Below are 24,229 nucleotides of genomic sequence, written 5' to 3'. Positions count from 1 at the left end.
TTCGTCTTCCCCGCAGCGAGCTGGGTGCTGCCTCCAACCACCGACGACGACACCAAGCCACACCGCTCGCAGCATCCGGCGCGCACAGCGAAGCAGCACGCTGCATGCTTCCGTGAGCAGCTCCAGGGCCGGCCATGGCTCGCTTCTCCAATCCCTTCGCCTTCACGCCGCTGCCCGTCATCATAGTGACCACCGCCACCTACATAGCTCTCTTCGCCGCTCTGCTTACCGTGCATTTTAATGTCCCCAGCTATCCCTCCCGAACGCCCGCCGGAACGAACCTTACCCAAGCATGGTATGACTTGGAGCACATTACCCGCCATTTCCATCCGTTCAACAGCCACGCCAACGACCATGTGCGGAGCTATCTTCTGTCACGCGTCAGGGACATTGTAGCCTCAAAGGACATTGGCAGCGACCGCGTCCAGATCATCGACGACACCATCTCCAACGTTACCTTCTCGAATGGCAATACAAGCGTCTACTTTGAGGGGACCAACATCATTGTTGCCATTCGAGGATCCGAAGACAAGGAGTCCTTCTACCCGAGCTTTCAGACTCCCCTGACGTCCACTCGTGCTTCTAAGAATGGCGGCGTCCTGGTCAACGCCCATTACGACTCGGTCAGCTCGGGCTACGGCGCGACAGACGACGGCGTCGGCGTCGTCTCCGTGCTGCAGCTCTTGTCCTACTTCACAGAGCCCAAGAACTGGCCCAAGCGGACAGTCGTGCTGCTGCTGAACAACGGCGAAGAGGACTACCTGAATGGGGCCAAGGCATTCATGCGCCATCCCATATCCCAGCTTCCGCACACCTTTTTGAACCTCGAAGGCGCGGGAGCAGGCGGCCGAGCCACTCTGTTTAGGAGCACCGATGTCGAAGTCACCGCTTTCTACAAGGCGGCCAGTCATCCCTTTGGAACGGTCCTCAGCGGTGATGGCTTCAAGAGAGGGCTCATTCGCAGTCAGACTGACTATGTTGTCTTCAACGGCGAACTCGGACTGCGCGGGCTTGATGTCGCCTTTCTCGAGCCCCGGGCACGATACCATACGATTGAAGACTCGACTCGCGAAACTTCCATCAACTCCCTCTGGCACATGCTCTCCGCTGCAATAGCTACCACGTCTGGCTTGGCGTCTGATACTAGCAACAAGTTCAGCGGCAATGGCAAAGTGCGCACTGACGGCAAGGTGGATGCAGGCACCGGCGCTGATGCCGTATGGTTCGACATGTTTGGAAAAGCTTTTGTTGTCTTCCGCCTGTATACCATGTTTGCCCTCTGCGTAACGCTGCTGGTCGTTGCACCCGTCGCCTTGATTGGGTTGGCCATAGCCCTTTCCAAAGCCGACAAGTACTATCTCTTCGCCAGGAAGCAGTACATTCATTCGTCCGATGATGACCAGCCCATTCAGCTCAACGGCTGGCGCGGCTTCACCCGATTTCCAATTGCTTTCGTTGTCGTCACCGCCATTGTCATCGCCCTGGCCTTTCTGATTGAGCGTGTGAATCCGGATATTGTGTACAGCAGCCCCTACGCTGTGTGGAGGTACGTTCGGAATTTCTGACCATGTGCAACCCTCGCTGACCTCAACCCTAGTATGATGCTTTCCGCGTGGTTCTTCTTTGCCTGGTTTTTCTTGCGCGGTGCTAGTGCCATGCGTCCCTCTGCACTCCAGCGCATGTACACCCTCATGTGGCTCTTCATCGGAAGCTTCGCCCTTCTCGTCGTCGTAACGGTTCTAGCGCGGAACTACGAGATTGCCGGAGGTTATTTCATCATGTTCTACTTTGCCGCGGTCTTCTTCGCACTTCTCATCTCCTACATCGAGCTCTTTTTCCTCCCGAAGAAGTCGGCATATGTCGGCCGCTTCGATGAGGATGATGGCGCACGCCGCAACTCAGAAACCGCCAGCCGACCGTTGACCGGAACTACCAGCGGCGCCCGGTCCGATGACCGCCCGCTCTTAGACGACGATGCGACTGAGACGACTTCGCTTCTCAGAGGGGACCGTCGCAGCTATGCGCGGTATGGGAGCAGGCGACAGTCTGCCAGCGAAGGTACTGAAGGCGGAGAACGGCTACGGCCTTTGAATCTGGGGCAAGCGTACGCAGGCGAGCAAGATTGGAGCGGCAAAATGCCAAACTGGCTCTGGGTGCCCCAGTTCCTGCTCCTCGTTCCTATTATCCTCATTCTCGTCGGACAGATGGCGCTGCTCCTTACATCGGCGCTCTATCAGACCCCCGCAGACGGGAGTTCCACTCTCTTCATATATCTCGCGTTTGCCGCCCTGACCACGTTGCTCGTCGCGCCCACGGGACCGTTTATCCACCGCTTCACTTATCACATTCCGACTTTCCTGTTCTTCATCTGCGTTGGAACGGCCATCTACAACCTCGTGGCTTTCCCCTTTTCCAGAGACCACAAGCTGAAGGTCTACTTCCTCCAGCAAGTAGACTGCGAAAGCGGGGCAAACGCCGTGTCCCTGACGGGGCTCGACGGCTACGTCCAGAAGATTATCAGGGAAATACCCAGTGCGCAGGGCAAAAACTTGAATTGCACGACGCCAGATATCGCCACTCGCAAGGAGCTGACGAAATGTTCGTGGGACGGGCTGCCAGCCCAGGTTGTCCCCAGAGTCGCGCCCTTCAGCAACAGAACAAAGCCTGACGCTTGGCTGGACTACTCAATATCCAAGGGCAAGAAGGCCAATGAGGCCACGATTCGCGTGGTCGGACGCAACACGCGCGCGTGTCGCGTCGTGTTTGACACGCCGATCTCTGATTTGGCGGTTGCCGGCGCGGTTTCAGACCCCCGCTTCAATGCGACAGGGAACAACGGCTCTCGCGAGCTGCGCCTCTGGCATCGCGAATGGTCTCAGCCCTGGAACGTTAGCGTTGCTTGGGATGGCGCCGCGAATTCGACGCTTTCTGGAAGAATCGTGTGTCTTTGGTCGGACGCCAATGCAGGCGGCGTGCCTGCATTCGACGAGGTGCAGCACTATCTGCCCGTATGGGCGATTGCAACAAAAATCAGCGATGGGCTGGTAGAAGGATCGAAGAGTTTCAAGGTCTGAGAGGCTGTCCTGCTCGCCCAATCCCTCGGGGTCAATGCTGTCCCCTTTTCCCTTTGGCTGCGATATCCTTTCCGGCTGCATATAAGCTCGGCGTTCCTAGAGTTTATTCACGACACGTCATTTCTGGGGTTCAATGCGACTTGTCTGCTCGCTCTCCTTTCTTGTTCTTTCTCTCTACGGGTGCATTGCTTGGGCATCGCTTGGGCGTGTTCATTGTTTTTGCAGCTTCTGTATCCTCAGTAGCATCATGCACGCCTCTCTAACTGGCCGCTAATGGAAACGATTACGACGATTGAACGTACGAGTGCATACGCATTCTCTGGTCTACATCAAACCAGCCATTGTCTCTTCCGCTCTCGTCCATTTACGTTTTCCTTTTCCCGCTGTCTCACGCATCGTCCATCTAGCGGCCTCTGACCACCTCCACTATGACTGGAGTGCTGGAGGGCGTCCGTGACTATGCCCAGAGTCACCCGTTGTCCGTAGCCGCAGGCGTGTTTATTGCGATAACCGGAACCTACCTCTACCTCACCGGACGCCCAATTTCGTGCGCAGTAGGACGCTGCAGTAACGCGCCGTCCGCGGTGTCCTCTCCTCCCGCCAGCTTCGCCAATGGTATTTCCGTTTACGATTCGCAGCATCCGCTCGACGTGAGATTGAGCCTTCCCGTATCCAGGTGGAGCGATAAGCCTGCGCCAGCTTCAATCGTCCGGGTGCTACGAGGGACAAGGAAGAGCATGCTCTCGTCCCTCACGTCGGTGGCCACGCAGATGGGAATAAGTCAAGATATCGTGAACCTTCTGGACGACCGGTGGGCATCGCACTTTCCGCCGTCTCGATTCGCGGCTGTCGCAATTACCACCGCACTGCCCGGCGCCTTCCTCATCTTTGTCAGACATCATCCCGGCTCCTGGGCTGCAAGACACCAGACAAAGATTGCAAACGCATTGCATGTATTTGCAGTCGTCACCGCTGCAGGACAGAAAATCTCGATCCAGGACTTGTTGGTCACAGCCTTAGTCATGGTCTCGTTTGAGGCATTGCAACGAACATTGTACCATGATTCGGGGCAATCTTCGTCAGCGGCTGAAACCCTGCTGTCACACACCGTAGCCGACTCGGATATCGCGGTTCCTTCCAAGCCCCGTAACGCAACCGATAAAGATGCCCAGGTAGACGGCGACCCGAGTCCTCCACTTGGCGAGAGAGAGGACGAGATCGCGCGACTCCAGAAGACGCTCACCGAAGCCAAGACGACCCAGAAAGTCCAGGACCACGATCTCAGGCGCACTCAATCAGAGCTGCACAATGCCCGCGAGACGCTCGACGAGACGTTCGCAGAGTACACCAGCCTGCGGGATGAGATGAAGACGATGAAGCAAACCCTGGGCCGAGATCACCAGGCCGTCATCTATCGCAAGGACATTGAACTGTTTGCGCTGCGGAAGGCGAACGAACAGAAGGAGAATTATATGAAGGAGCGCGATTCGAAGCTGGAGGAAATCTACAGGCAGCAAAAGGCCGCGCTGGAGCTCAAGGATGCTCAATTACGGAACCTGAAGGAGAGAATCGCGTTTCTCGAGCGGCAAGCAAGCCCACAGCCCAACGGGGAAATAAAGGTCGACTCCGCTGTTGAAGGTGATGAGCAAGCCGCAGTACAAGTCAGACTGCTGCGCGTCAAAGGCAGGAGTTCTCTCGAAGTGGAGAGCGCGATTCAAGAGAAGGAGGTAGAGATCGCGAAGCTGAAGCTTGACCTTGCAAGTGCCGTCACCGCTGCCGATGGTTTGGAAAAGACCCAAGACGAATTGCGGAGGGCGTGGGATGCCACGTACGAAGTCCAGTGCGCTCTAAACGAAGAGCGGAAACAGCATGCCCAGACGCAGACTAAACTCCAAGAAGCTGCCATCAGGCTGGACGAGTTCAAAATGGGCAGCGCGAAGAACTCGCCGACGACCCGGCTACCCACCATCGAGGAGCAAGACAAGAAGGAACTGGAGGCTATGTTCAACACAGCACAGCAGGACAATCTGCGCCTCTACTCAGACGTCGAAGCATTGGATAAGCGCGTCCGTGAAGCTAACGCGCGAGTCTTCACAGCGGAACAAGAGGCAGAGGCGTTGAGGGAGCAGCTGAGGCTTGAGAAGGCCATCAATGATGATATGGGGACGGCTAGGCCCAGCATCGTGCATCGTGTGCATTTCCAGAGGATGGAGGGCCAGCTGAAGGAGAGTCGAGACGCGCTGGGAGCGAAGGAGGAGGAGATCGAGCAGCTAAAGAAGAGCTCCGCCGAGAAAGACAGCCATGTTGAAGGCTTGAAGAAAGACAACGACGCCGCCGCAACGACGCAAACCCAGCTTCAGGAGGAAAACGCGCGGCTTAAGCAGTCCATCGCTCAGCTGGAGGTCACCAAAGAGCAGCTCATGCTCGACCACGAACGCCTCGCACAGCACCGCGCGCGCCAGAGAAATTCTTCCGCCGAACAACACCATTCCGCGCGGTCGAGCGGCGCAACCCTCATCACCGAGCCCATTACTATCACAAACATGGAGGAGCCCATGCCCGCGCGACCACTCTCCATCGACCCCACAGAGTCCAGCATCCGGGGCACGCCCGAGCGCCATCTCCGCAGCGACAACACGAACCGCTTTAGTCTCATCTCGAACGACGTCCCGCCGGCTGAGCTCCGCAGCTCGCGCAGGAAGAGCCTTACGCTCAAGGGGCTGATGCGCAAGATTACGCGGAGGGACGATGATGCCGACGAGGGCAAGAGCGCGAAATCAGAGAGCAAAGAACGGGAGAAGGAAAAGGACAAGGAGCGACCGAAGACCGCTGCATTAGCGCCCAAGGATAAAAACGCGCTGATGCGGCCGAAGACCGCTGCGCTTCCCACGGAGCCGGCGAGTAAGAAAGATATGCATAAGGCGAAGGCCCCCGTGGAGCAGCGACCGAAGACGTCCGCGGCGCCGTCGTCCAAGGAAGCAAAGAAGAGTGCTGCTCCGGGGACGAGGTATTACGAAGCCCCACAGTCGGCGACGGATAAGGCGAGGCCGAAGACGTCCGCAGCAGCGGCTGGAGATAAGGAGAATGAGGGCGTAGCTACAGGCGTGGTGGACAGTCCGCGGCCGAAGAGCAGGGGCTGGGGCGCTTCTTCGTAAGTTTGAACACCTATCCTATCCTAAGACGAACGAATTCACACAGCGAGATGAGAGGCTAATGCAGAAATAGAAGGAAGCTCGTGAGGAAGTCGGTTGCGTGATGATGAGCGAGCGAACGGGCTTTAGACGGATAGGACAGGACGGGACAGGATGGTATGGAGAAGTGTTGCTTGAGAACTTCTTGCACATGGCTTTGATGTGGTAGTTGTTTGTTTGTCTGTTATGCTTTGCTTTGCGGATGATATCACGGCCGTATACTCACTCATGGGAAGGCGTAAGGAAGGGTAGACTGCCCGACAGATTTGTCGATATACATACATCTTAGCTGTGTCTGTTTTCAGTTCCGGTTTCTCACTCTAAGTTCTTGAGCAAGCTTTCGGACCTTCTTTTTTTTTTTTTCCTTCCACGCGTGCCTCTTGTAAGCACGTTTGCAACTTCCCGCGTCCTCCACAGTCTCATGCCTACGCCAGTTTATTTTCTCGAATATCCCTCCACCTCTATCCTCCCACCCACCCAGGCACTCAACAGACACACATCCCAGTCCCTCTTCTAGCCCTCCATCTCGCTCCCTGCCCTCTTACAGTATAGGATTCTCCGGATATAACGACGTCCGTAAGTACGTAACAGGCCTTCGCAGCTGGGTCGGTGCGTGGGTGAGAACAATGAATGTCACGTATAGCTAGCTAGCCGGTCCAGCTATACAAGGTTCTTTCTTACTATCTGCAGGATAAGCCGGGCAAGGCCCTTATCTCCAGAGAGAACCGTAAGTAGACTGCGTAGACTACGTCGAACAAACAGAGCACATCCCATCCTTCCTTCGTCTTCTCGTTATCATTCTTCCCATGCCATCGGCATCTACTACGTACGCAATCCGCCTGCCTCCCTTTTTCAAATGCTGCAAAGCTCTCTCAGTCATCGTACTGGTTACTCCGCACTCTCATTCTCTTCATCGATACCCGCATTCTGCCCAGCAGCATCCCTTTTCCGCTGCGGGATCTGGATCAATCAATCGAGCGCTCCACCACCCACCTACTCCTACTGGGGAAAGATGCCCGCTTGTCTCCAGGGTTGATACGCACCAACGGCGTGCATCTGCGCTGATAGCGGGAACGGAGTAGAGTAGAGTGTCTTGCACAGCAGCCTCCGTCCATACGTCCTCGTCTTCCTCTACGCGCGCGTTGTCCGTCTGTTAGGTATATCTAATCTCATGCAAGTGTTGTTTCCAAGCCTCCTTGTTATGTAGCAGAGGGCGCGGCGAAGGGTAGGATGTAAGGGGTGGTGGGTGGAGCGTCGAGGCGGACTGAGGACGAGGAGCGTAGCGTCCGTGGTGTTTGTGAGCCTAGGAGGGGTCTTTGGCAGGCAGGGGCAGAGGCGGGGCGAAACGAAATCGAGGACGTTCGCGGATGGGAGGGAGGGCGTGGACTTGGTTGCAACTAGCTACCTAGCTAGCCGGCGCAGACGCTGATAGTGTTGGCGGTGGCTAGTGAGGACTGTGCCGCGGAAGAGGCGGGCTGGCTTCTGAGTCTGGGCGTTTGGAGAGACTCGTGAGTCGAACGCACGCGAAGGGAAGGCGAGGGGAGGGCATGGAAGGCAAAGCGTCAACACTGAAGAGCTATCACGATCAAGTCAAGGCAAGACATCAGAGACATCACGAAGGAGACAGACAAGAGGCACGAGATGTTGATGTAGATTGATGGTTTGATTGATTTCATTGATTGATTTGTTTGTTTGTTTGAATAGTATCTAAAGCAGAAGAAGCAGGATAAGCCATAAGGGCGAAACAGAACATAAACTCTAAGAACAACTCGAAGAAGAAGTCGAAGGAGGCGGATCAGGCGGTGGAGGCGGATCAGGAGGAGTAATGGTAGGAGGACGAGAACCGGGTGTGCGTAGCTCAGACAGGATGAATCCTAAGGCCGTTCGTTGCTCCGACCAGACCGAGAGCGAGTCATCAGGCTGACCGAAGCCGCCAAGCTAGCGAGGTGGCCTCAGGTGTGGCTCCAGACTACCAGACACCCGCGAAAGAGCATCTGGTAGCCTGGAACCGGACACCTGAGGCCAACTCGCCGCCGATTCAGAGCCTGCTGAGCGCACCGTGACGGAGGGGAGAGGGGAGAGTAAGGGAGGAAGGGTTGAGAATTATTGTCTCGGGGGGAGAGAAGTTATTGTCTCGTGTGCTGAGAAGTTATTGTCTCGTGTGCTGAGAAGTTATTGTCTCGTGGGGTGAAGAGGTAGGGAGGAAGGGTGAGGGAGGAAGAGTTGAGAATTATTGTCTCGGGTGATGAGAATTATCGTCTCGTGTGGTGAAGAGGTAGGGGAGAGGAAGAGGTGAAGGAAGGTACAGGGAGGGTCTACTGGTGGCAGCCAGTGACTGAAAGCAAAAGAAACATGAAGAAGAGAGTACATGAGTCATCTGGTGGTAGCCAGAGACGGGGAGAAATGGTGAGGTAAACGCCGCGGTGATGACCTTCTTTTCGGGTCGGTGTTTTGTTGTTTGATGTTGTGACCTTCTTTTCGGGCCGGTGGCTTGTTGGTTTGACTGTGACCTTCTTTTCGGGTCAGTGTATTTTTGATTAGGTGACCTGTTTACGGTCGATTTTTTTCTGGGAGAGGTCAGTGAGTGGGCGACAGCTGAAGGGTGGAGGAAGACTTACTTGATGAGAAGCTATCTATGAGCGGAGGATGTGACGACAAGAGGAGAGAGTGGTGAGTTGAGGTGAGGTGATGTCGTAGATGAAGGTCGAATGTGTGGAAGTGTCGTGAGGTGAAGTGAGAGGACGAAGGATGAATTGATTGAGTTGAGGATTGAGTTGAGGAAGAACTGAACGCTGTCGGTCGGTCGGTCGATGAGGCGAGTGTTGGTGCTACCGTTGACCCGAACACATACCGATGTATGTGCATGCCGGGTAGTCAACACTCACGTCAAGGCAGCGAAGGAGAGGAGGATTGATTGAGGATTGATTTTAGAAGCGGTCGGAGCGGTCGGTGAGGCAAGTGTTGGTGCTACCGTTGACCCGAACACATACCGATGTATGTGCATGCCGGGTAGTCAACACTTGCGTCAAGTCGATGAGGCGATGATAGGAGGATTGGAGGTGAGGCGTTGGCTGAAGGCTGACGAGCAGGTGAAGGCAAGAGCTCGTTACGATGTCAGCCGGTGGTGGGAGTGGCTTCAGTCAAGGTTTTTTTCTATGACTTGTTAGTAGGGTGGTGAGTGAGGTGAAGGTCACTTACTGGCTTGTGACTGAGAGCCAACAGTGGGTCTCTGTCGAAGACATAAGACGCCATGATGTTGTAATGTGAGATTGTTGAAGATGTTGGAGCGGCTTCAGTCGTGGTTGAGGTTATTTTCTAAGAAAGGTCAGCAATGAGCGAAGTGAGTGAGGTGAAGACAGCTTACTTGGATGGTGACTGGAAGCCGGCGAGGTCACTGTGTCAATGACACAAGTGGCCATGGTGTCTTGAGTGACGTTGAGGTGTTGCCTAAGGCGCTGAGGCCAATGAGGTGAAGGCAGGGTGAGGTCAGGTAGGTGAGTGACCTTGGTAGAGGCGGGTTGAAGTCAAGAGAGGTAAGACTTGAGACGAAGTTGTCATTGTTGAACCCGAAGAAGAGATGAGATTTGACTGAGAGTCTGAGTTGAAGTGGAGTGGAGTGAGACTGGGAAGAAGGACAGAAAGTGGGTGGGAGGGCAGCTATTTATGCCCTCTGGACTCGCGCTAGCGATTTGGCGCCAAGCAGTCACGTTACCTCGCTTAGGCGGTCTGCGAAGTCAGAGCGTCGTTGCGGGACTCACGGTGAAGGCAGGCAGGCCAATGGGAGGGCAGGAACGCACCGTGTGACTCCCCGAGAGCCGTCGAAGCTGCTCGAACGTCACTGATCACACCATCGGCTCATTTCCGCGTTTGCTCGAAGGCAGGCGCTCAAAGCGGCGCTCCGGATTGGCTGGGTGGGTGACCGACGGTGAGCAAGTTCCTGAGTTTCGGAAATTGCAGCGCGTGTGTGACGTCAAGGTAAGTGATAAGAACGGTGGCAGCCTAGAGCAGGTGACTCAGAACCAGATTGGGAGCTGTCAGGTCCTGATAAGGCGGCTCCAAGCGGCTGGCTAGGTGACGCGGTTGAGGCAGGTACGGATATCAACGGCCAGTCGCAAAGTTTTATCGGGCATACGGATGGGCAAGTGAACGCCCGTATGACTGCTATGGCGTATGCCAATCTACAACGAAGTTAGCAGCTCAGAGGGTAGATAGGAGAGCAGTGTGCCGAGAGTGAATGGGACGGTCACGTGCCATCCCCCAAAAGGCAGCGACCCAAATATGAGAAAATAGCATGAGAATCATCTTCAGATGCAAGTGCCCCTACCGTAAAGACCGTTACTTGATTCTGGTGTCCCGTGTTTCCTCTGAGCGGCTTCTGCTCACTTTTCCGTTTTGGATCCCAAGTCGCGACGCGTCCTACTGCCCCGGGAACGCTTTCTGACAAGCTCGAGTTACGCCAACTCAGCACAATTACAGTCAGCATCCATATTGTCGAAGAAACGCGAATGTCAGTCATTCGGCCCGTCCCTCGTTATTTCCGGCGCAGCCAAGCCAGCAGCGTACTGTACCGATGACACCTAAACGGTCCGACCTGCAGGGCGTTCTGTAAGTCACGTACCTACACACACTTCGTATAACCCCAGCATCTTCTAAGCGCTCAGGAATGCTCTAAGCTGCACGTACAGGCCCTTTCAACAATTAAGTGGACCGGCTGGAGCGGGGTAGACATGGGTCTGCATTCGCTGCAGCAGACAGCATTCGTCCAGCCTTATCATACGTAGCCCATCACTCTGGGCAGGAGCTCCACCAGGCTGACGGCAGTTTTAATATCGACTCGCAGCATGAGGCTCCGCGCAAGGTATAAAAGTCGGGCTCTTCGAGCCTTCACGACGAGCCGAGTCCTCAACCTCTTAGCCCTGCGACTTTCTTGCCTTTTGCGCCGTTTAGCTTTCTGACAGCTGCTACTATACTATGGGCATCCTAGTCGCCGCGGTGCTAACAGCAACCCTGCTCGTCCTCTACAAACTGCGCAATGTAGGCCGCCGCCCGAAAGACTTCCCGCCCGGCCCACCAACCCTGCCAATCATCGGAAACCTACACCAGATGCCCAAAGAGAAGGCACACCTGCAGTTCAAGAAATGGGCCGACGAGTACGGCCCGGTGTACTCGCTGATGCTCGGCTCCAGCGTCATGGTCGTGCTGTCGTCGGACTGCGCGATTAAAGATCTGCTCGATAAGCGCAGCGACATCTACTCGTCGCGGCCACCGCTGTACATTGGCCAGATGCTCAGTGGGGGCTTGCGGATGCTGCTCATGGTAGGTAGTTTTTACCAGAAGACAAGTCGGCGGGTGGGTGCTGATTGGTGGGCGTAGGAATACGGAAAGACATGGCGGATGATTCGAGGAACGGTGCATAATCACCTCAACATCAAAGCGTCGACTTCATATGTCCCCTACCAAGACCTCGAGAATAGGCAAATGTTGCTCGGTTTCCTCGACCAGCCGCAGCGGTGGATCGACCATCTGCGGCGCTACACGAATTCGCTGACAACGCAGATGGTGTTTGGCTTTCGCACTACGGACGTTGATGATAAGGACATGCACCGGCTATACACTGTATGAGACCACGCATCCAAATAAAAGCTCGCCTAACCAAGAGACACAGGGCTTCGCAGGCTTCTCCGAGACCCTCGGCTCGCCCGAAGCCCACCTCCTCGAAGCCTATCCCTTCCTATGCCACCTCCCCGACGCCCTCCTCCCCATCAAGAAAAGAGCGCGCGAGCTTCATGAGAAAGAGCTCCAGCTCTTCCTCGGCCACTGGCTCAATGCCAAGAAGAAAATCCAGGACGGCACAGCCAACGTACGCTGTTCCTCTCCCTACCAGAGCTACACGCACACCAGCTAACCCTCCCCCCAGCCCTGCATCTGCATCGACCTCGCCAACTCGCAGAACAAAGAGCACTTCTCCGACCCGCTCGCCTCCTACATCAGCGGCTCGCTGCTCGAAGCCGGCTCCGACACGACCTGGAGCACGCTCGTCGGCTGGGTGCAAGCCATGGTGCTCTTCCCGGAGGTGGCACGCAAAGCGCAAGAAGAAGTCGACCGTGTGTGCGGCGAGCGGTTCCCGATGCTCGAGGACGAGCCGAATATGCAGTATGTACGCGGCTGTGTGAAGGAGTCGATGCGGTGGATGCCGACGGCGATCTTGGGGGTCCCGCATGCGGTTATCAGAGATGATATGTATATGGGGTATAGGATTCCGAAGGGCGCGAGCGTGATGTGGAATGTTTGGTGAGTCTGCGTCCCAGGCTGGTCGAACTCAGCAGCTAACGCGAGCTCCAGGGGCGTTCATAACGACGAGAGTCGATTCCCTAATCCGCGCGTCTTCGACCCGACGCGCTACGCCGACGACTTCCAATCCGCAGCCGAAGCAGCGAAAAACGGGGATGCCACGAAGCGCGACCATTTCCTGTTCGGCGCCGGGCGCCGCGTCTGCCAGGGCATGCACATCGCCGAACGTTCGCTTTTCCTCGCCTATTCGCGGCTGCTGTGGGCTTTCAATTTCGAGACAGAGAAGGATGAGAACGGGGAGGAGATGAGAGTCGACGCTGACGAGCTGACGGAGGGCGTCTTTGTACAGCCGAAGAAGTTTTCGGTGCGCATCGTGAAGAGGAGCGAGGAGAGGGCGGCGACGCTGAGGAGGGAGTGGGAGAATGTGGCGGATAAGCTGGATGAGGAGGGCCAGTGGAAGAGGGTGCCGGAGGGGATGTACTTCAAGGAGTATATTCCCCTTGGGACATGAAGAGGGGGATTCTTGCTTGAGAAAAGCTAGACAAACAAAGCGCTGGACCGAAGTCGCTTTCCTTTCATACATAGAACCGTCAAGCCGTTCCCCGCCTTGTAACGCGCTCAAGCTGTTCCGGCTCCACTACGTGTCCGTGAGTCTCCACTGGACGAGCCTCTACGGGCGCTGTTGTCGAGTTGCTGAAGTGCGTGCGACGCTCGCCTCCGCGGTGCGGTGCGGCCTGCCCCTTGACAGCGCCGCTCCTTGACCTTCTTTCGAGTAATGGTCCGTCTTTCCTTGGTGCCACGGGTAACTCTGTAAGTAACATAGGCCGTGAGTAGTTCGGCACCGGCTTCCTCTTGATACTAAAGCGTTCGGCGACTTGCTGGCTTGCAGCACTATTTCGATACGGCGCGGTCGAGAACGGCACAGTTTCCGCGTCGGCGGGGAGCGGTGGAAGTGGCTTGCTGACATCCACTACCCCATTTCTCTTCTCTTGAGCATTTTTCTTAGCTGCCGCAAGCCCTTCCAAGATCTTCGGATGCAGCATTGGAGGTGGAGGTAACTCAGGCAATTGTAACTCTATCGACTCGAAGCGTCGCGGTACCTCAGATCTCGAGCTGAAGAGCCAGGGCTCTGGTGTTGGGAGAGACTTTTGTTCCTTTCGAGGATGTCCGTGCTGCGGTTTGACGGCGGTTGGTGTCGCGGGTGCTGAGGGGTTTGGATTTCGGTGTGCCATTTCAACGACTGGTCTGTAGAATTTTTCGAGAGTAGACTGGTTAGCTTCAGGTATTAGCTTTCTCTTTCTTGACTCTGCGTCGATCGTCATCGTGGTGGAGGGCGGCTCAGAGCCTGGACCAAGTCATTGACCCGCGATTCACAGTCACACCGCAAATGACACATACATCGTCACTCGCCAACATGTTATCCCCAACACCCCCCAACGGCCCACCAAACGCAGTTCCATGCTCTGTTTACCTCGTTCCTGACCATTCGCATTCCCAGCGTTCGACGATGCGATTGCAGAAGACAAACCCCGCAGCATACAAATCAAGGCAACGTCGCCACAGCTCCTACTCTCGGTATCCAATATCTCCATATCCATCATCTTCCCAAGAAGCCCCTTCGTGCAAGGACATCCGCTCTCCGCAATCGTCTTTATTGCTGGCCCGCACATCGCGAACCTCGTCTCTGCTTCGCAGGCTCTTCAAACTGCCAATGGGCTTCTTCAAGTGCAAGAAATCGCCCCGTCGCAGCGGCAGCAAGATCAAAAGAGCAGGAGGCCCGAGGGAGATCAGCTGGCCGCGGGATTTGCGGGTGAATCCACAGCCGAACCCCACGCTCGAAGATATTCAGGGCCTCACGTTCAATCAAGTCGTGCAGCCGCGGCCGGACGTCCATGTGCCAAGTGGCGCAATGACCGCTCTTGTCGATATCCCCGTTCGGGGCAGCTCGAAACCGGTTACTGTGGACGGCAATGCGGGCAGACGAGCTGGACTCTCGTCGCACCCGCCTGCACCGAGCCGTGAGGCGCCGCGACGTCCAGGTGCCGGAGTCGAGGGTCGAGCGCTGTCGACGCCGCTAGCATGGCCGCTCGTGGCTCCAGTCACAAAGCCAAAGCGGGTCGAGGAAAAGCAGCCGCCGATGCTGAACCTCCTCGTCGGGAAGCAAGATCCAGACTCGCGCTATCTGACTCCGCGCTTCTTCCGCATCCCGGAGACCGATGGGTCTGACTCCGAACCTTCGTCCTCTGACCAGGGCAGCAGCCAGTCTAGCCAGCACGAACTAGCCGCTTCCGAAGCTGTCACGGCAGATGACAGCAACGACTCCTCTCTAACCCGCATCTCCGTCCTCGACCCGCACGCCTTCGACCTCTACAGGATCTACCTCCGCACCGGCCGCATCCACTACTGCATCAGCGAGACATCGCTCGATGGCGACAACAAATACACATGGCAGCACTGCTGGTCGCTGATCAACGCGTACATCCTGGGCACCACGATGGAAGACATCGAGTTCGCGGACCGCGTTATGGATATCCTGGGGGACAAGATCGCTCCGGGGGTCTGTGCGGATCATGATACGATCCATCATATTTTTACGTCGGAGGGAATGTCCAATCAACTGAGGCAGTTCGTTGTAGATCGTTGTATCGATGCGGGAGCGAAGAACTTCAGGAAGGAGGATACGGGGAGGTTGCCGGAGGCGTACGTGCATCTCGCGCTTGAGACTGCTTTGGAGCGGATATCGGATGGTGGGCAGCGCCAGTCTTCGGCCTCCGCAGGCTGTGAGTACCATATGCATCGTCGGCCTTCTAGGTGCTACAAGCAGCGGGAATTGAGGCGAATTGAAGAGAAGAAGCGGGCGCGAAGGGAGAGAGAGAAAAGGGAGAAGAGCGATAGGGGATCCGAAGCGCTGAGGAGCCTTGCGCAAGCAACTATCGAGGCGGCGCAGCAAAGTGGTGTGAAGAGCATAGACTGGGCTGATCGACGGAATGAGGCTGGCAAGTCCGTAAGAGAACGGCATGGCAAGACCTGGGTGGGCTTTCAAAGACCGGCGAACGGCGAGCTCGTAGAAGGAGTAACGAGTCGAGTTAACGGCGTGCTAGACAACAATTCTGAACGAAGGACAGATCGGCAGACGGTGCATGAACTGAGCGCAGACCCATCGACGGTGGCCACCAACGGGATAGCGAGAAGCCGCATCAATCATTGGGAGGAGCGGCTCCGGACAAACGGGGACACGAACCCAAAGGCACCGGAAGGTAGCGAACAGGTAGTTGTGAACGGCGCCACGAGCCACGAGAAGCCGCATAGCAAAGAGCGGATCGTGACGAACGGGATTCAGCGCAATGCTGTAGAACAGCGTAACACTGAGTCGATGCCCACCCGGGCAAAAAGCAGTCCGCCCGCATGCCAAACAGCAATTGCCGCAAAAGACAGCAGGAGCATCTCCTCGAGGCCGGCACATCCCCGCCGTCCAGAATTTAACCAGCAAGGCTTGACGAATGGTATTCTTCCGAATGGTTTCGCGAATGGAAATGGGACCAAGTCACCCAACCCGCAACCACACAACAACATCGTCCATCCCGCTGCGCCTACTCAAGATCTGCCATCAAACCCAAGCGCCATTCAAAGAGAGGATAGCGGCAAGCCATCCCGCCCCGCGCACAGTCGCCGTCAAAGCCAGCAGAGCATGTGGGAGGTATACACGCTTCCCGGTGCATATCCAGCCTCCAGCGTTGGAGCATAATTTTTTTTCTCCTTCGTATGCTGGCATACTTGAGGTATAATAATTTCTTTTTTCCCTATAGTAAGTTTGAGAACCCCGCTGAAGGCTGTAGGTGCGATGGCGTGTGCAAAGGTTTTAGACCCGGAATTCCGTTCCGGGACGGAGGACTTGGGGCTTCGATTATACTGCTGTTCGTAATAGATGATAATTGTAATAGAGGAGAGCCCGAAGTGAGTCGTCCTAATCGGAATTTGTTACCGTGACCCGCTTCAAACCGCCTTGTCGAGCAACCTGCGCCTGATGATTGGGGGTTGAATAACCCCACGCAGCCTCGAGCGACCCATTTCTTGACTCCATTGGTACCCGTTAGCCATTGCCGCTGGATTTGTAACTTGCCAAGCTTGCGGTGCACACGTCGGGAGACCATTTCAGTATTCTACCTCGGGACCTGGCCTTCGATGACCTGTCTTCGAGCGCACTTCTCCTCCGCCTTCTTTCTTTCCTTGTCCGCCGTCTCTCCCCGCCACTTCATACCAAACTTCGCCGCCAAAAGCAGCATCGGCAGCGTCGCGAACGTGATCAGTGCGATTATAGTGTACGCAAAGCCCGCCCCCACGCCCTCCGTCATCGGGCTGATAGCCGCGGCCGCAGCAGCGCCGACCTCGCAGCGCGCTATGTTGACTGCCGCAGTGACTGCAGCGCCCCGTCCGGGATACGTATCGACGAGGAGGACATTGAGCACCTGGAAGAAAGCAGAAATGGCCCAGCTCATGACCAACATAAGGATGATGGGCGCCGCGACAGTGTACTGCTTTTCGATGACCCAGCCGTAGATGATGACACACGCGGAGCCCAAGCAGAATATCGGAAGTGCGATTTGCAGACGTGCTTTTTCGATAGGGAAGTTGGAAAGGTCCTGGCGTCGGTTGGGCACGAGCCTGACGCCGAGCCGGCGTGCATGCCGCTGGAAGTTCCAGTCGACGAGTTTTCCGGTGCTGAATGCTGAGACGATGCCCCCGGCTCCAAGCGGGATGTACATCAGCGAGACTTTGACTTCGCTGAAGCCGTAGACTGTCTTGAAAGTGTCTGATGCACCAGTGAGCAGGGCGTAGTATGAACCGAACGATAGCCCTGCTGGTACGAGAAGCATAGCTGATTCCTTGACAGCGAACGCCTTGAGAGTGAGCATTGGATTTGGGAAGGTTATCTTTTGTCTTCCGGGCGGAGGCTGAGTGGGGGGGTCGTTGTTTTCTTGCCGTTTCCGTCGTCGAACATAGTCGGTCAAGCATCGGTTTAGTGGAGGCGGGAAAGCACTTCCGTCACCGACAACCTTGCGGCAGGTTTCCGGAAAGAATGCGAAGAACGGGACGCAGAAGGATCCGGTGAAGATGACCAAGAACCAGAATATTGAATGCCACCCCAGATATTCGGCGAGAAGTCCGCCGATGACGGGACTGACGGACGGGCCGAGAATCGTACCTAGCGACGCAAATGCAATGAAGGCGCCCCGCTCTTGCGGTGTCACGATGTCACTGACGACTCCGTTGGCGATCGCGATCGTGCCGCTGCTACCAGCGGACTGCAGGCATCTGAGGACGAGCAGGGCAACATAATCTAGAGAAAACATTAGATGAGCGATGCGCAAGCAAAGGGGGCGATGTTTACTATTTTGTATTGCAAGACCCAAGCATGCGAAGAAGTATATAGTAAAGCAGACGAAGTATGCCGGCCTTCTCCCCGCAGTGTCGCTAAAGCCTCCCGTAATCATGGGTGCGAGTCCTTGAATGATCTGGTCATAGTCTCAGCACAACATATATAGTAGTGAGAAGATACAAGCATACCAGGTATGTAGTTACCGTCAAATTGACTTTGGCATTCGATACGTTGAAATCTCGAGCGATTTGGGGCAGCGCAGGGTAGTAGATGCTCGCGGACAGTGGTGAGAAGAAGCCAGCGAGCGACGCAGCGAAGACAATCGCTCTCCTAGCACCCACACTGTATACTGAGAATGGTGCATCATTTGTTTCAGACATCTTCGCTGGACTCCGCTGGTTTTCTGGCTTTTCCTTCTCTTCGGGAGAATTGCCAGCTTCTTCAGGGCGTTTGATCTCCTCATCCTCGACATGGCTCTGGTGTGCTTCGGGGCTGGACATAGTGGATATTAGATAGACAGGAAAGATTCAGGAGAGCAGTCAAGCCTATTTGACAGGAGCTTAGCATCTTGATGGTGCGTTCGTAGTGGATCTGCATAGTCAGCTAACGTGCTTCTGGCTAGCCGTTGGAGGGTCGGTCCGTTGTCGCTTAAGGCCGCGCATAAAGTCCGAGAAAGAGCGAGTTGCGAGCAGGCAGCCGCGAATCCGCGCCCGATCAGTAACCAACGCCGATAAAACACCTAGATATCCTTTTCCACCTCCAAAATGTGGCTCCTCAAACTGCTCGAGTATTGTCTCGGTCGCCTCCTCTTCCAACGCCGCGGCTACGATGCGGACTGTCTCTTCAACACTCACGCCTTCAGAAACCATCCCAAGCCGACCATATCCATCTCATCGCCCGACTGCGGCGCATCGGGCGCACAGCTGAGCAGCGAATACTCCAAGTTTGGCAGTGGGCGCATTCCCTCGCTGACCTGGCCTCGCGCAGCCCCGAACGTCAAGGAGTACCTTCTCTTATCAGAAGATCCAGATGCTCCGCTAGGCCACGCCAACGTGCACGGTATCTATTGCTTCATCCCGCCGACTGTTACTTCGCTTTCTCCGTCCGATTTGGAGCTTGTGAAGGAAGAGGGTGGCGTGAAGGTGATCAGGAGTGGGTGCACAGTTGGGAAGAACCGACGGAATGCTGTGTACATCCCTCCACGGCCGCCGCTGGGTCACGGTCCGCACCGGTATTTCTACGAGCTGGTCGCGCTGAATGAGAAGCTGGATCCTGCGACGATGAGCAAGGTGCCGACAAAGGAGGAGGTCGCGAAGGCTATTGAGGGGAAGGTGGTGGAGTGGGGAATGTGAGAAGCGACGTTTGAGAACCGGTGGTGAGATGGGGATGTTGGCCATCCTGCTAATAAACCCTACGCAAGGGACGCATCAATTGTACGTTGCTACCTTCCATAGCAATCCTGGCGAGATCGCAGATGCACATAGGGCATTTAGAGAGCTCGTGCAAGCGCAAAATAGGGGCCACCTCGAAGTTCAATGTTCCTCGCTTATCTTAGCGCACTCGCCGCGTGCTGACATGTTTTCTTGCGTAAATATAGGCACATTGGTCCGAACGAAAATGCTAGTCTTGGTCTTCTACCTGTGCTCTGATGCCGGATGTACATAATGGAGTCTGAAGCGCTTCGAGGAGCTTTGATGACATCGCTGGTATTGAGCATGACTTAGCCTAGAGGCCTTCAGGGGGCCCGTTGATCACGGGAATAATGGTAGGAGGAACTGACACTCGAGCGAGGGCACTGCCGCCACCGACTTGCCACACCTTGTATGGGCGGAGAACATGACATTCGAAACAGTTGGCTTTGTTCTCACGCCTGTGCTGGACCATATAAAAAACGCTCTTATCATATGTTGCCGGATATGGTTACCGGTACACGTGACTTGGTTCATATATATAGCCATATTTCTCGTATTCTCAATGAATCAACTCATGTCTCAATACTTGCCACCTACTCCGAAATCATACTTAGGTAGTGAACTGCCCGCTCGGTGGACTGCTGCATCCTGCATCCTGCTCTCCGATCATATGCTCGATGATCGGAAGCCGTGAGTGATTCTTGCATGGATTGTCTCTCGGTTTAGCAATACCGACGATTCGGAGAATTACCGTTGCACTCGGTAGTTGGGGCGGGGTAGCGCAGTACCAATCTGCAGTATAGTGCTTAATCGTTCGCGACACCGTCATTGGCCTCGCTAACTCAAACGTTGACTACCGCACGAGAAATAGTCTAGGATGGCTTCATATACTCATCTAGGAATCAATCTCTCTTATCATGGCGCTGAGGGCAGCCAAGCCCGGGAGTTCTTCATCGTTAGGGGCTGGCGTTGTCTAAAAGCATGCTGCTTTTCTTGGACACTGCAGCCCTGAACAGCTCCAACTCAGACACCAGCATCTACGAACCATGCTCTGGCAACTATCCGCGCTCGTTGCGCTGCTCGCGCGTGATGCCTCCGCCCAGCAGACTCTGGGGGCTTCTGACTTTATTCGCTTTGGCTGCTCTCAGCTTGTGGTGGAGCGCCTTGATCCTCTTGTCACCCCTGGGTTGAATCCATCCCCTCACACCCACCAAATTGTTGGCGGTAACAGTTTCAACGTTACGGTATGACAGGCGTCGTCCTCCATCTGAGTTAGAGCAGTAACTAAGATATGAATAGATGGACCCCTACACCATTGATCCGCCGAAGCAATCCACTTGCACCGTACGTCTTCCTGATCGAATACCTTCACAGAGTAACTAATTAAGATCGCAGAGTTGTATCTACACAGAGGACCTCAGCAATTACTGGACGGCTTCCATCTACTTCAAGTCTCCCGAGAACGGGACTTTCAAGCGGGTCCCGCAAAGGGCGAACGGGCGCTTGAACGGCACCCTCCTCGAGCAAGACGGAGGACTCACGGTGTATTACATGCGACCATTCAGCGGCACCAATAAAAAGGTCACTGCTTTCAAGCCGGTGAGTATATCTCTCGGCAACAAACACCCCCCCAACCCAAGTGTGGTGCGGTAGAGAATTCTCCAGATCAAGGGCTCTCTACACACATGAGATTGCTCGTACAGATGGCAATACGTTCTATTGTACACCTGCGAAGGCCTCCAGGGTGGCTGTTACGTGCGTCGTTTTATCCAGAGATTTCTACCCCGTGAGGGCTAGTCTACCCAACCAAACGCTAACACCCCGAAGGGCTTCCGCATGCTCGCCGGCGACCCGACGGTCCGCACCAAGAGCACGTTCAAACCCATCTGCCACCGCTGCCTCGCGGCAGGCGACAAAACAATGGGCGGCAACGGCGCGCCCTGCGACTCCAAGGACACCCAAGAGTTGCCCCCCAAGCCGTGCCCGGGCGGCATCCGCGCTACCATCATCTTCCCCTCGTGCTGGGACGGGAAGAATCTCGATAGCCCAGACCACAAGAGCCATGTGGCATATGCATCGGGCAGTGCGCTCGCCGGCGACAAGTGTCCGAGCACGCATCCTGTGCGTGTCCCGCAGGTTATGTACGAGATCATGTTCGACACGGCGGAGTTCAATAACGCGGATTATTGGAAGAATGGGAAGCAGCCGCTGGTGTATAGCTTTGGCGATGCGTGAGTGCCGTGACTCTGCTCCGAGACGGATTCGGTTTGGAAGCTGACGTTGTGTAGCACGGGGTATGGGGCGCATGGTGACTACCTCTTTGGCTGGAAGGATGATGCTCTTCAGCGCGGTATGGATGCTCTTGGGACGAAATGCGGGAGCGAAGATTGTACCCAGGTTCTGAAGATTCAGGCTGGCAAGGATGCTATTGCATGCACGAAGGCGCAGCAGGCTAAGGAAGATGTTGGCTCCTCTTCTTGTAAGTGGCAGATCGTTTTTTGTGAAGAGCTCATCATTAACGCATTTGCTAGGGCTTACGGAATTGCCGGGTGGTGTAATGGTAGAGTAGAGGTCGATTCAGTGAGATTGGACGCTTGAGCGTACGCAGCAGGATAGGGGGCTTCGTCAGATCTCAAAGGAAACTGGTCTTGATACAGATGTCGTCTTCGCCTTTGAAGTGTAACCATTTCAGCGTTAGGCACCTTAATTGTATGATGGTTGCGCAAGGGTTGGGAGCGATCCCTTGTGATGTTACCCACATTAGTCAGCTGGTCCAATGGGACCGTGGCTAGCCGCATCAGAGATTGCCGGAATCAGGAAATGAAAGTGATCTGCTGTTGCTACCGCCGCTCCGGGCAATGCCAAAGCAGCAGTTGATTTTTATCACGTGTATTTGACCCGCGACGAGCTTATCGGCTTTCCAACGAGGAATGCCAATATCTTCGCCTCTTAAAGTGCATCGTCGCACTACGTCGGTTGCTCGCGAGGATACCAATGCCGCGCTATAGTATCGCGTTCCCATTGACATGAGAGCTAACACCACCTGTCGAATATACAATTAGTATGCGGAAGCTGACGAGTAGGAAAACGTACCGGGGCAATTTGCAGGCGCCGACGAGAAAAAGAAGAACCACCTATTCCTCTCCCTACACTTCAGCGCCAGCTTCTCCAGGTCGAGCAGCTCGCCCAACGGCATGCCCCACAACGCCAGGATGTACTCGTGTAAATGATAGCCTAGACCTTATCAGTGCTCTCTCCCTCAAATTCTAGGGAGAAAAGGAGATCATACTCTCATGCGTAGGCCACGCCTCAAAAGACGGCATATCACCCGCCACAGTAGCAAAGTAGCAGTCATGCAACCAGTCTAAAATCTTCTGCTCCTGAGACAACCCTGCGAACCGATGCCCATCCTCCGTATCGTGCATAAAAGCCGCCTTCTCCCTGTCTTCCGGGCTTTTGCTATCGTACGCCTCTTTCCATCCGCCCCTCACGAATAGCATGTCGCCGATCTTGATGTCGCCGCCTTGAGACGCGGGTCGGATATCGATTCCCTGGTCCTTGCCGCAGTGGTAGAGTTCCTCCCAGGAAATGGGGTAGTAGTCGTAGGGGTCGTAGTTGATGCCCTTCTTGTGAGCGTAGCCGCGGTAATCGAGGAGCACGCCGCGGCCCGCGATGCCGTGTTCGGCCCAGTGGTGGATGGAGCATTTGTGATTTGCGGCTGGGCCTACGATGTCGGAGCCTTTTGTCTGATGTATAGTGAGTTGACGAGCAGCAGTGAAGGGTAAGAGTGCATACGCCGTTGTAGAAGCTTCCTGTCGAGATATGTGCGAACTGTGGGGTGGAAATTAGAGACTGTATGAATTTGTAAGGAGGAATAGCCGCACGTGTCTGAAGCCATCCCATTGCGTCCCGCTCTGGGTGTTCATGTGGTAGATGTCATCGTAGGCTATGTTTTCATGCAGCGTCTTGATCTCGTGCTTGAAGACTTCGCGGCCGAAAGCAGGTTGGCTAGGCACGTTTAACGGAAGGCTTCATCGAAATTAGCACATCAATTTGCCCACGACGTTCGTGAGAGCCAATACTTCACTGGGATGATCTCGCCAGTCTTGATCTCCCTCGACGCAGCGGCGACCCGTGTCGGAGTAAGTAAGTTGAGACGACCGAGCTAGATACCTCAGCGCCTTTACCTTTCAACAAGCGGGACTCAGCACGAACGTAGTCATTATCTCCCCATACCCACGCAGCCTCAGGAGGAGCACCAGGGATATCGGGCAGCTCCTTCCGAGTCGGAAATTTTGTGCAATCCGGATCCCAGGGAATCGTCGTAGCCGTCTTGTTCATCGTGAGGAAGTCTTTTATTTGCGTCAAGCGCTGATTCGCGGTGCCCTTCTGGTCTGTCATGCTGTTCTAGCTCAATCGGGAATCACAATCGATCTGTCGCAAGAAGGTGGTGAGGTCGCGAAAACATTCACGGTTCGACCGAGGGTTATAGGTCTTCATTCGCTCCATAGCCTACGCCGCGCTACGCCGCGGAACGCTGATGCATGGTGACGGTCACCCCGCTCTTTGGCTTGCGGAGCGGACGCCGAGGCATTGTGGGGTCGTACTCCGCTATCGCCTGACTATCGGGAAACGACTCGTCCGGTCACTCGTGGATAGGCCTGCTATTAGCTTTTGATCAAGAGCAAGCTTCTGAGCCGGGCGTTTGATGATGAGGAACATAATTATACATTGTTAAGCCGTTTCGTGAGACCCATTGACGTTGCACGAGACTAGGCTGTTTCGGGAATAGTTCGGTTCCAATGACTGAATTTCTTCCGAGGTCGAAGCCACTCAACTGTTTCCGACAATTATGCTAAATGGAGGCCAGGTCAAGCGTATTCT

The 24,229-nt window shown here is 55.2% G+C and overlaps 9 protein-coding genes across 9 annotated transcripts; 6 read left to right on the top strand and 3 right to left on the bottom strand.

The window, feature by feature from the left end:
• Window positions 1-134: 134 nt before the first annotated feature.
• Window positions 135-3,074, top strand: BU26DRAFT_570187 (endoplasmic reticulum metallopeptidase 1; the record flags this gene model as incomplete). Its single annotated transcript, XM_033833974.1, has 2 exons — window positions 135-1,546; window positions 1,598-3,074. 2 exons carry the CDS (start codon window positions 135-137, stop codon window positions 3,072-3,074), a joined length of 2,889 nt encoding a protein of 962 aa, XP_033678501.1.
• An 845-nt stretch (window positions 3,075-3,919) lies between these two features.
• On the top strand, window positions 3,920-5,956 carry BU26DRAFT_399536 (uncharacterized protein; the record flags this gene model as incomplete). Its single annotated transcript, XM_033822782.1, has 1 exon — window positions 3,920-5,956. A coding segment is annotated over one exon (2,037 nt), but the record flags the coding sequence as incomplete, so codon positions are not given.
• Window positions 5,957-11,179: 5,223 nt separating this feature from the next.
• BU26DRAFT_493477 (cytochrome P450) lies at window positions 11,180-13,135 on the top strand. Its single transcript, XM_033826153.1, has 5 exons — window positions 11,180-11,581; window positions 11,639-11,881; window positions 11,931-12,125; window positions 12,183-12,556; window positions 12,608-13,135. The coding sequence occupies exons 1-5, from the start codon at window positions 11,237-11,239 to the stop codon at window positions 13,065-13,067; spliced, it is 1,617 nt and encodes a 538-aa protein (XP_033678499.1). The 5' UTR covers window positions 11,180-11,236; the 3' UTR covers window positions 13,068-13,135.
• Window positions 13,136-13,146: 11 nt separating this feature from the next.
• Window positions 13,147-13,878, bottom strand: BU26DRAFT_570184 (uncharacterized protein; the record flags this gene model as incomplete). Its single annotated transcript, XM_033833973.1, has 1 exon — window positions 13,147-13,878. One exon carries the CDS (start codon window positions 13,876-13,878, stop codon window positions 13,147-13,149), a length of 732 nt encoding a protein of 243 aa, XP_033678498.1.
• Window positions 13,879-14,267: 389 nt separating this feature from the next.
• On the top strand, window positions 14,268-16,301 carry BU26DRAFT_570183 (uncharacterized protein; the record flags this gene model as incomplete). Its single annotated transcript, XM_033833972.1, has 1 exon — window positions 14,268-16,301. The coding sequence occupies one exon, from the start codon at window positions 14,268-14,270 to the stop codon at window positions 16,299-16,301; it is 2,034 nt and encodes a 677-aa protein (XP_033678497.1).
• A 248-nt stretch (window positions 16,302-16,549) lies between these two features.
• BU26DRAFT_534380 (putative MFS multidrug transporter) lies at window positions 16,550-18,433 on the bottom strand (the record flags this gene model as incomplete). The annotated part of the gene is made up of 4 exons (XM_033831214.1): window positions 16,550-16,631; window positions 16,760-17,894; window positions 17,946-18,069; window positions 18,122-18,433. 4 exons carry the CDS (start codon window positions 18,431-18,433, stop codon window positions 16,550-16,552), a joined length of 1,653 nt encoding a protein of 550 aa, XP_033678496.1.
• A 205-nt stretch (window positions 18,434-18,638) lies between these two features.
• BU26DRAFT_523787 (PEBP-like protein) lies at window positions 18,639-19,588 on the top strand. Its single transcript, XM_033830135.1, has one exon. It carries the CDS (start codon window positions 18,698-18,700, stop codon window positions 19,283-19,285), a length of 588 nt encoding a protein of 195 aa, XP_033678495.1. The 5' UTR covers window positions 18,639-18,697; the 3' UTR covers window positions 19,286-19,588.
• A 965-nt stretch (window positions 19,589-20,553) lies between these two features.
• On the top strand, window positions 20,554-21,823 carry BU26DRAFT_466167 (uncharacterized protein; the record flags this gene model as incomplete). Its single annotated transcript, XM_033825220.1, has 5 exons — window positions 20,554-20,589; window positions 20,645-20,689; window positions 20,741-20,944; window positions 21,173-21,576; window positions 21,634-21,823. Coding segments are annotated over exons 2-5 (843 nt in total), but the record flags the coding sequence as incomplete, so codon positions are not given.
• Window positions 21,824-22,095: 272 nt separating this feature from the next.
• On the bottom strand, window positions 22,096-24,040 carry BU26DRAFT_466165 (uncharacterized protein). The gene is made up of 7 exons (XM_033825219.1): window positions 23,561-24,040; window positions 23,428-23,510; window positions 23,230-23,374; window positions 23,141-23,176; window positions 22,635-23,091; window positions 22,439-22,579; window positions 22,096-22,388 (listed from the first exon to the last, which is right to left on the bottom strand). Exons 1-7 carry the CDS (start codon window positions 23,744-23,746, stop codon window positions 22,348-22,350), a joined length of 1,089 nt encoding a protein of 362 aa, XP_033678493.1. The 5' UTR covers window positions 23,747-24,040; the 3' UTR covers window positions 22,096-22,347.
• Between the last annotated feature and the right edge of the window lie 189 nt (window positions 24,041-24,229).

The sequence above is a fragment of the Trematosphaeria pertusa genome (genome assembly GCF_010094035.1).
Source record: "Trematosphaeria pertusa strain CBS 122368 unplaced genomic scaffold BU26scaffold_17, whole genome shotgun sequence".
Lineage (NCBI taxonomy): Eukaryota > Fungi > Ascomycota > Dothideomycetes > Pleosporales > Trematosphaeriaceae > Trematosphaeria > Trematosphaeria pertusa.
Note: the sequence above shows the minus strand (reverse complement) of the source record. Positions and strands in the feature narration are given on the sequence as shown.

Excerpts from the sequence above, each read along its gene's own strand:
- BU26DRAFT_493477 (XM_033826153.1), top strand. The coding sequence starts at position 11,237 with ATGGGCATCCTAGTCGCCGCGGTGCTAACAGCAACCCTGCTCGTCCTC. Across the intron at positions 12,126-12,182 it reads TCCAGGACGGCACAGCCAAC|CCCTGCATCTGCATCGACCT; the intron begins GTACGCTGTTCC and ends CCCTCCCCCCAG. Across the intron at positions 12,557-12,607 it reads AGCGTGATGTGGAATGTTTG|GGGCGTTCATAACGACGAGA; the intron begins GTGAGTCTGCGT and ends CGCGAGCTCCAG.
- BU26DRAFT_523787 (XM_033830135.1), top strand. The coding sequence starts at position 18,698 with ATGTGGCTCCTCAAACTGCTCGAGTATTGTCTCGGTCGCCTCCTCTTC.
- BU26DRAFT_466165 (XM_033825219.1), bottom strand. The coding sequence starts at position 23,746 with ATGACAGACCAGAAGGGCACCGCGAATCAGCGCTTGACGCAAATAAAA. Across the intron at positions 23,511-23,560 it reads TATGGGGAGATAATGACTAC|CTCGGTCGTCTCAACTTACT; the intron begins GTTCGTGCTGAG and ends TGAGGTATCTAG. Across the intron at positions 23,092-23,140 it reads CAGGAAGCTTCTACAACGGC|ACAAAAGGCTCCGACATCGT; the intron begins GTATGCACTCTT and ends ACTATACATCAG.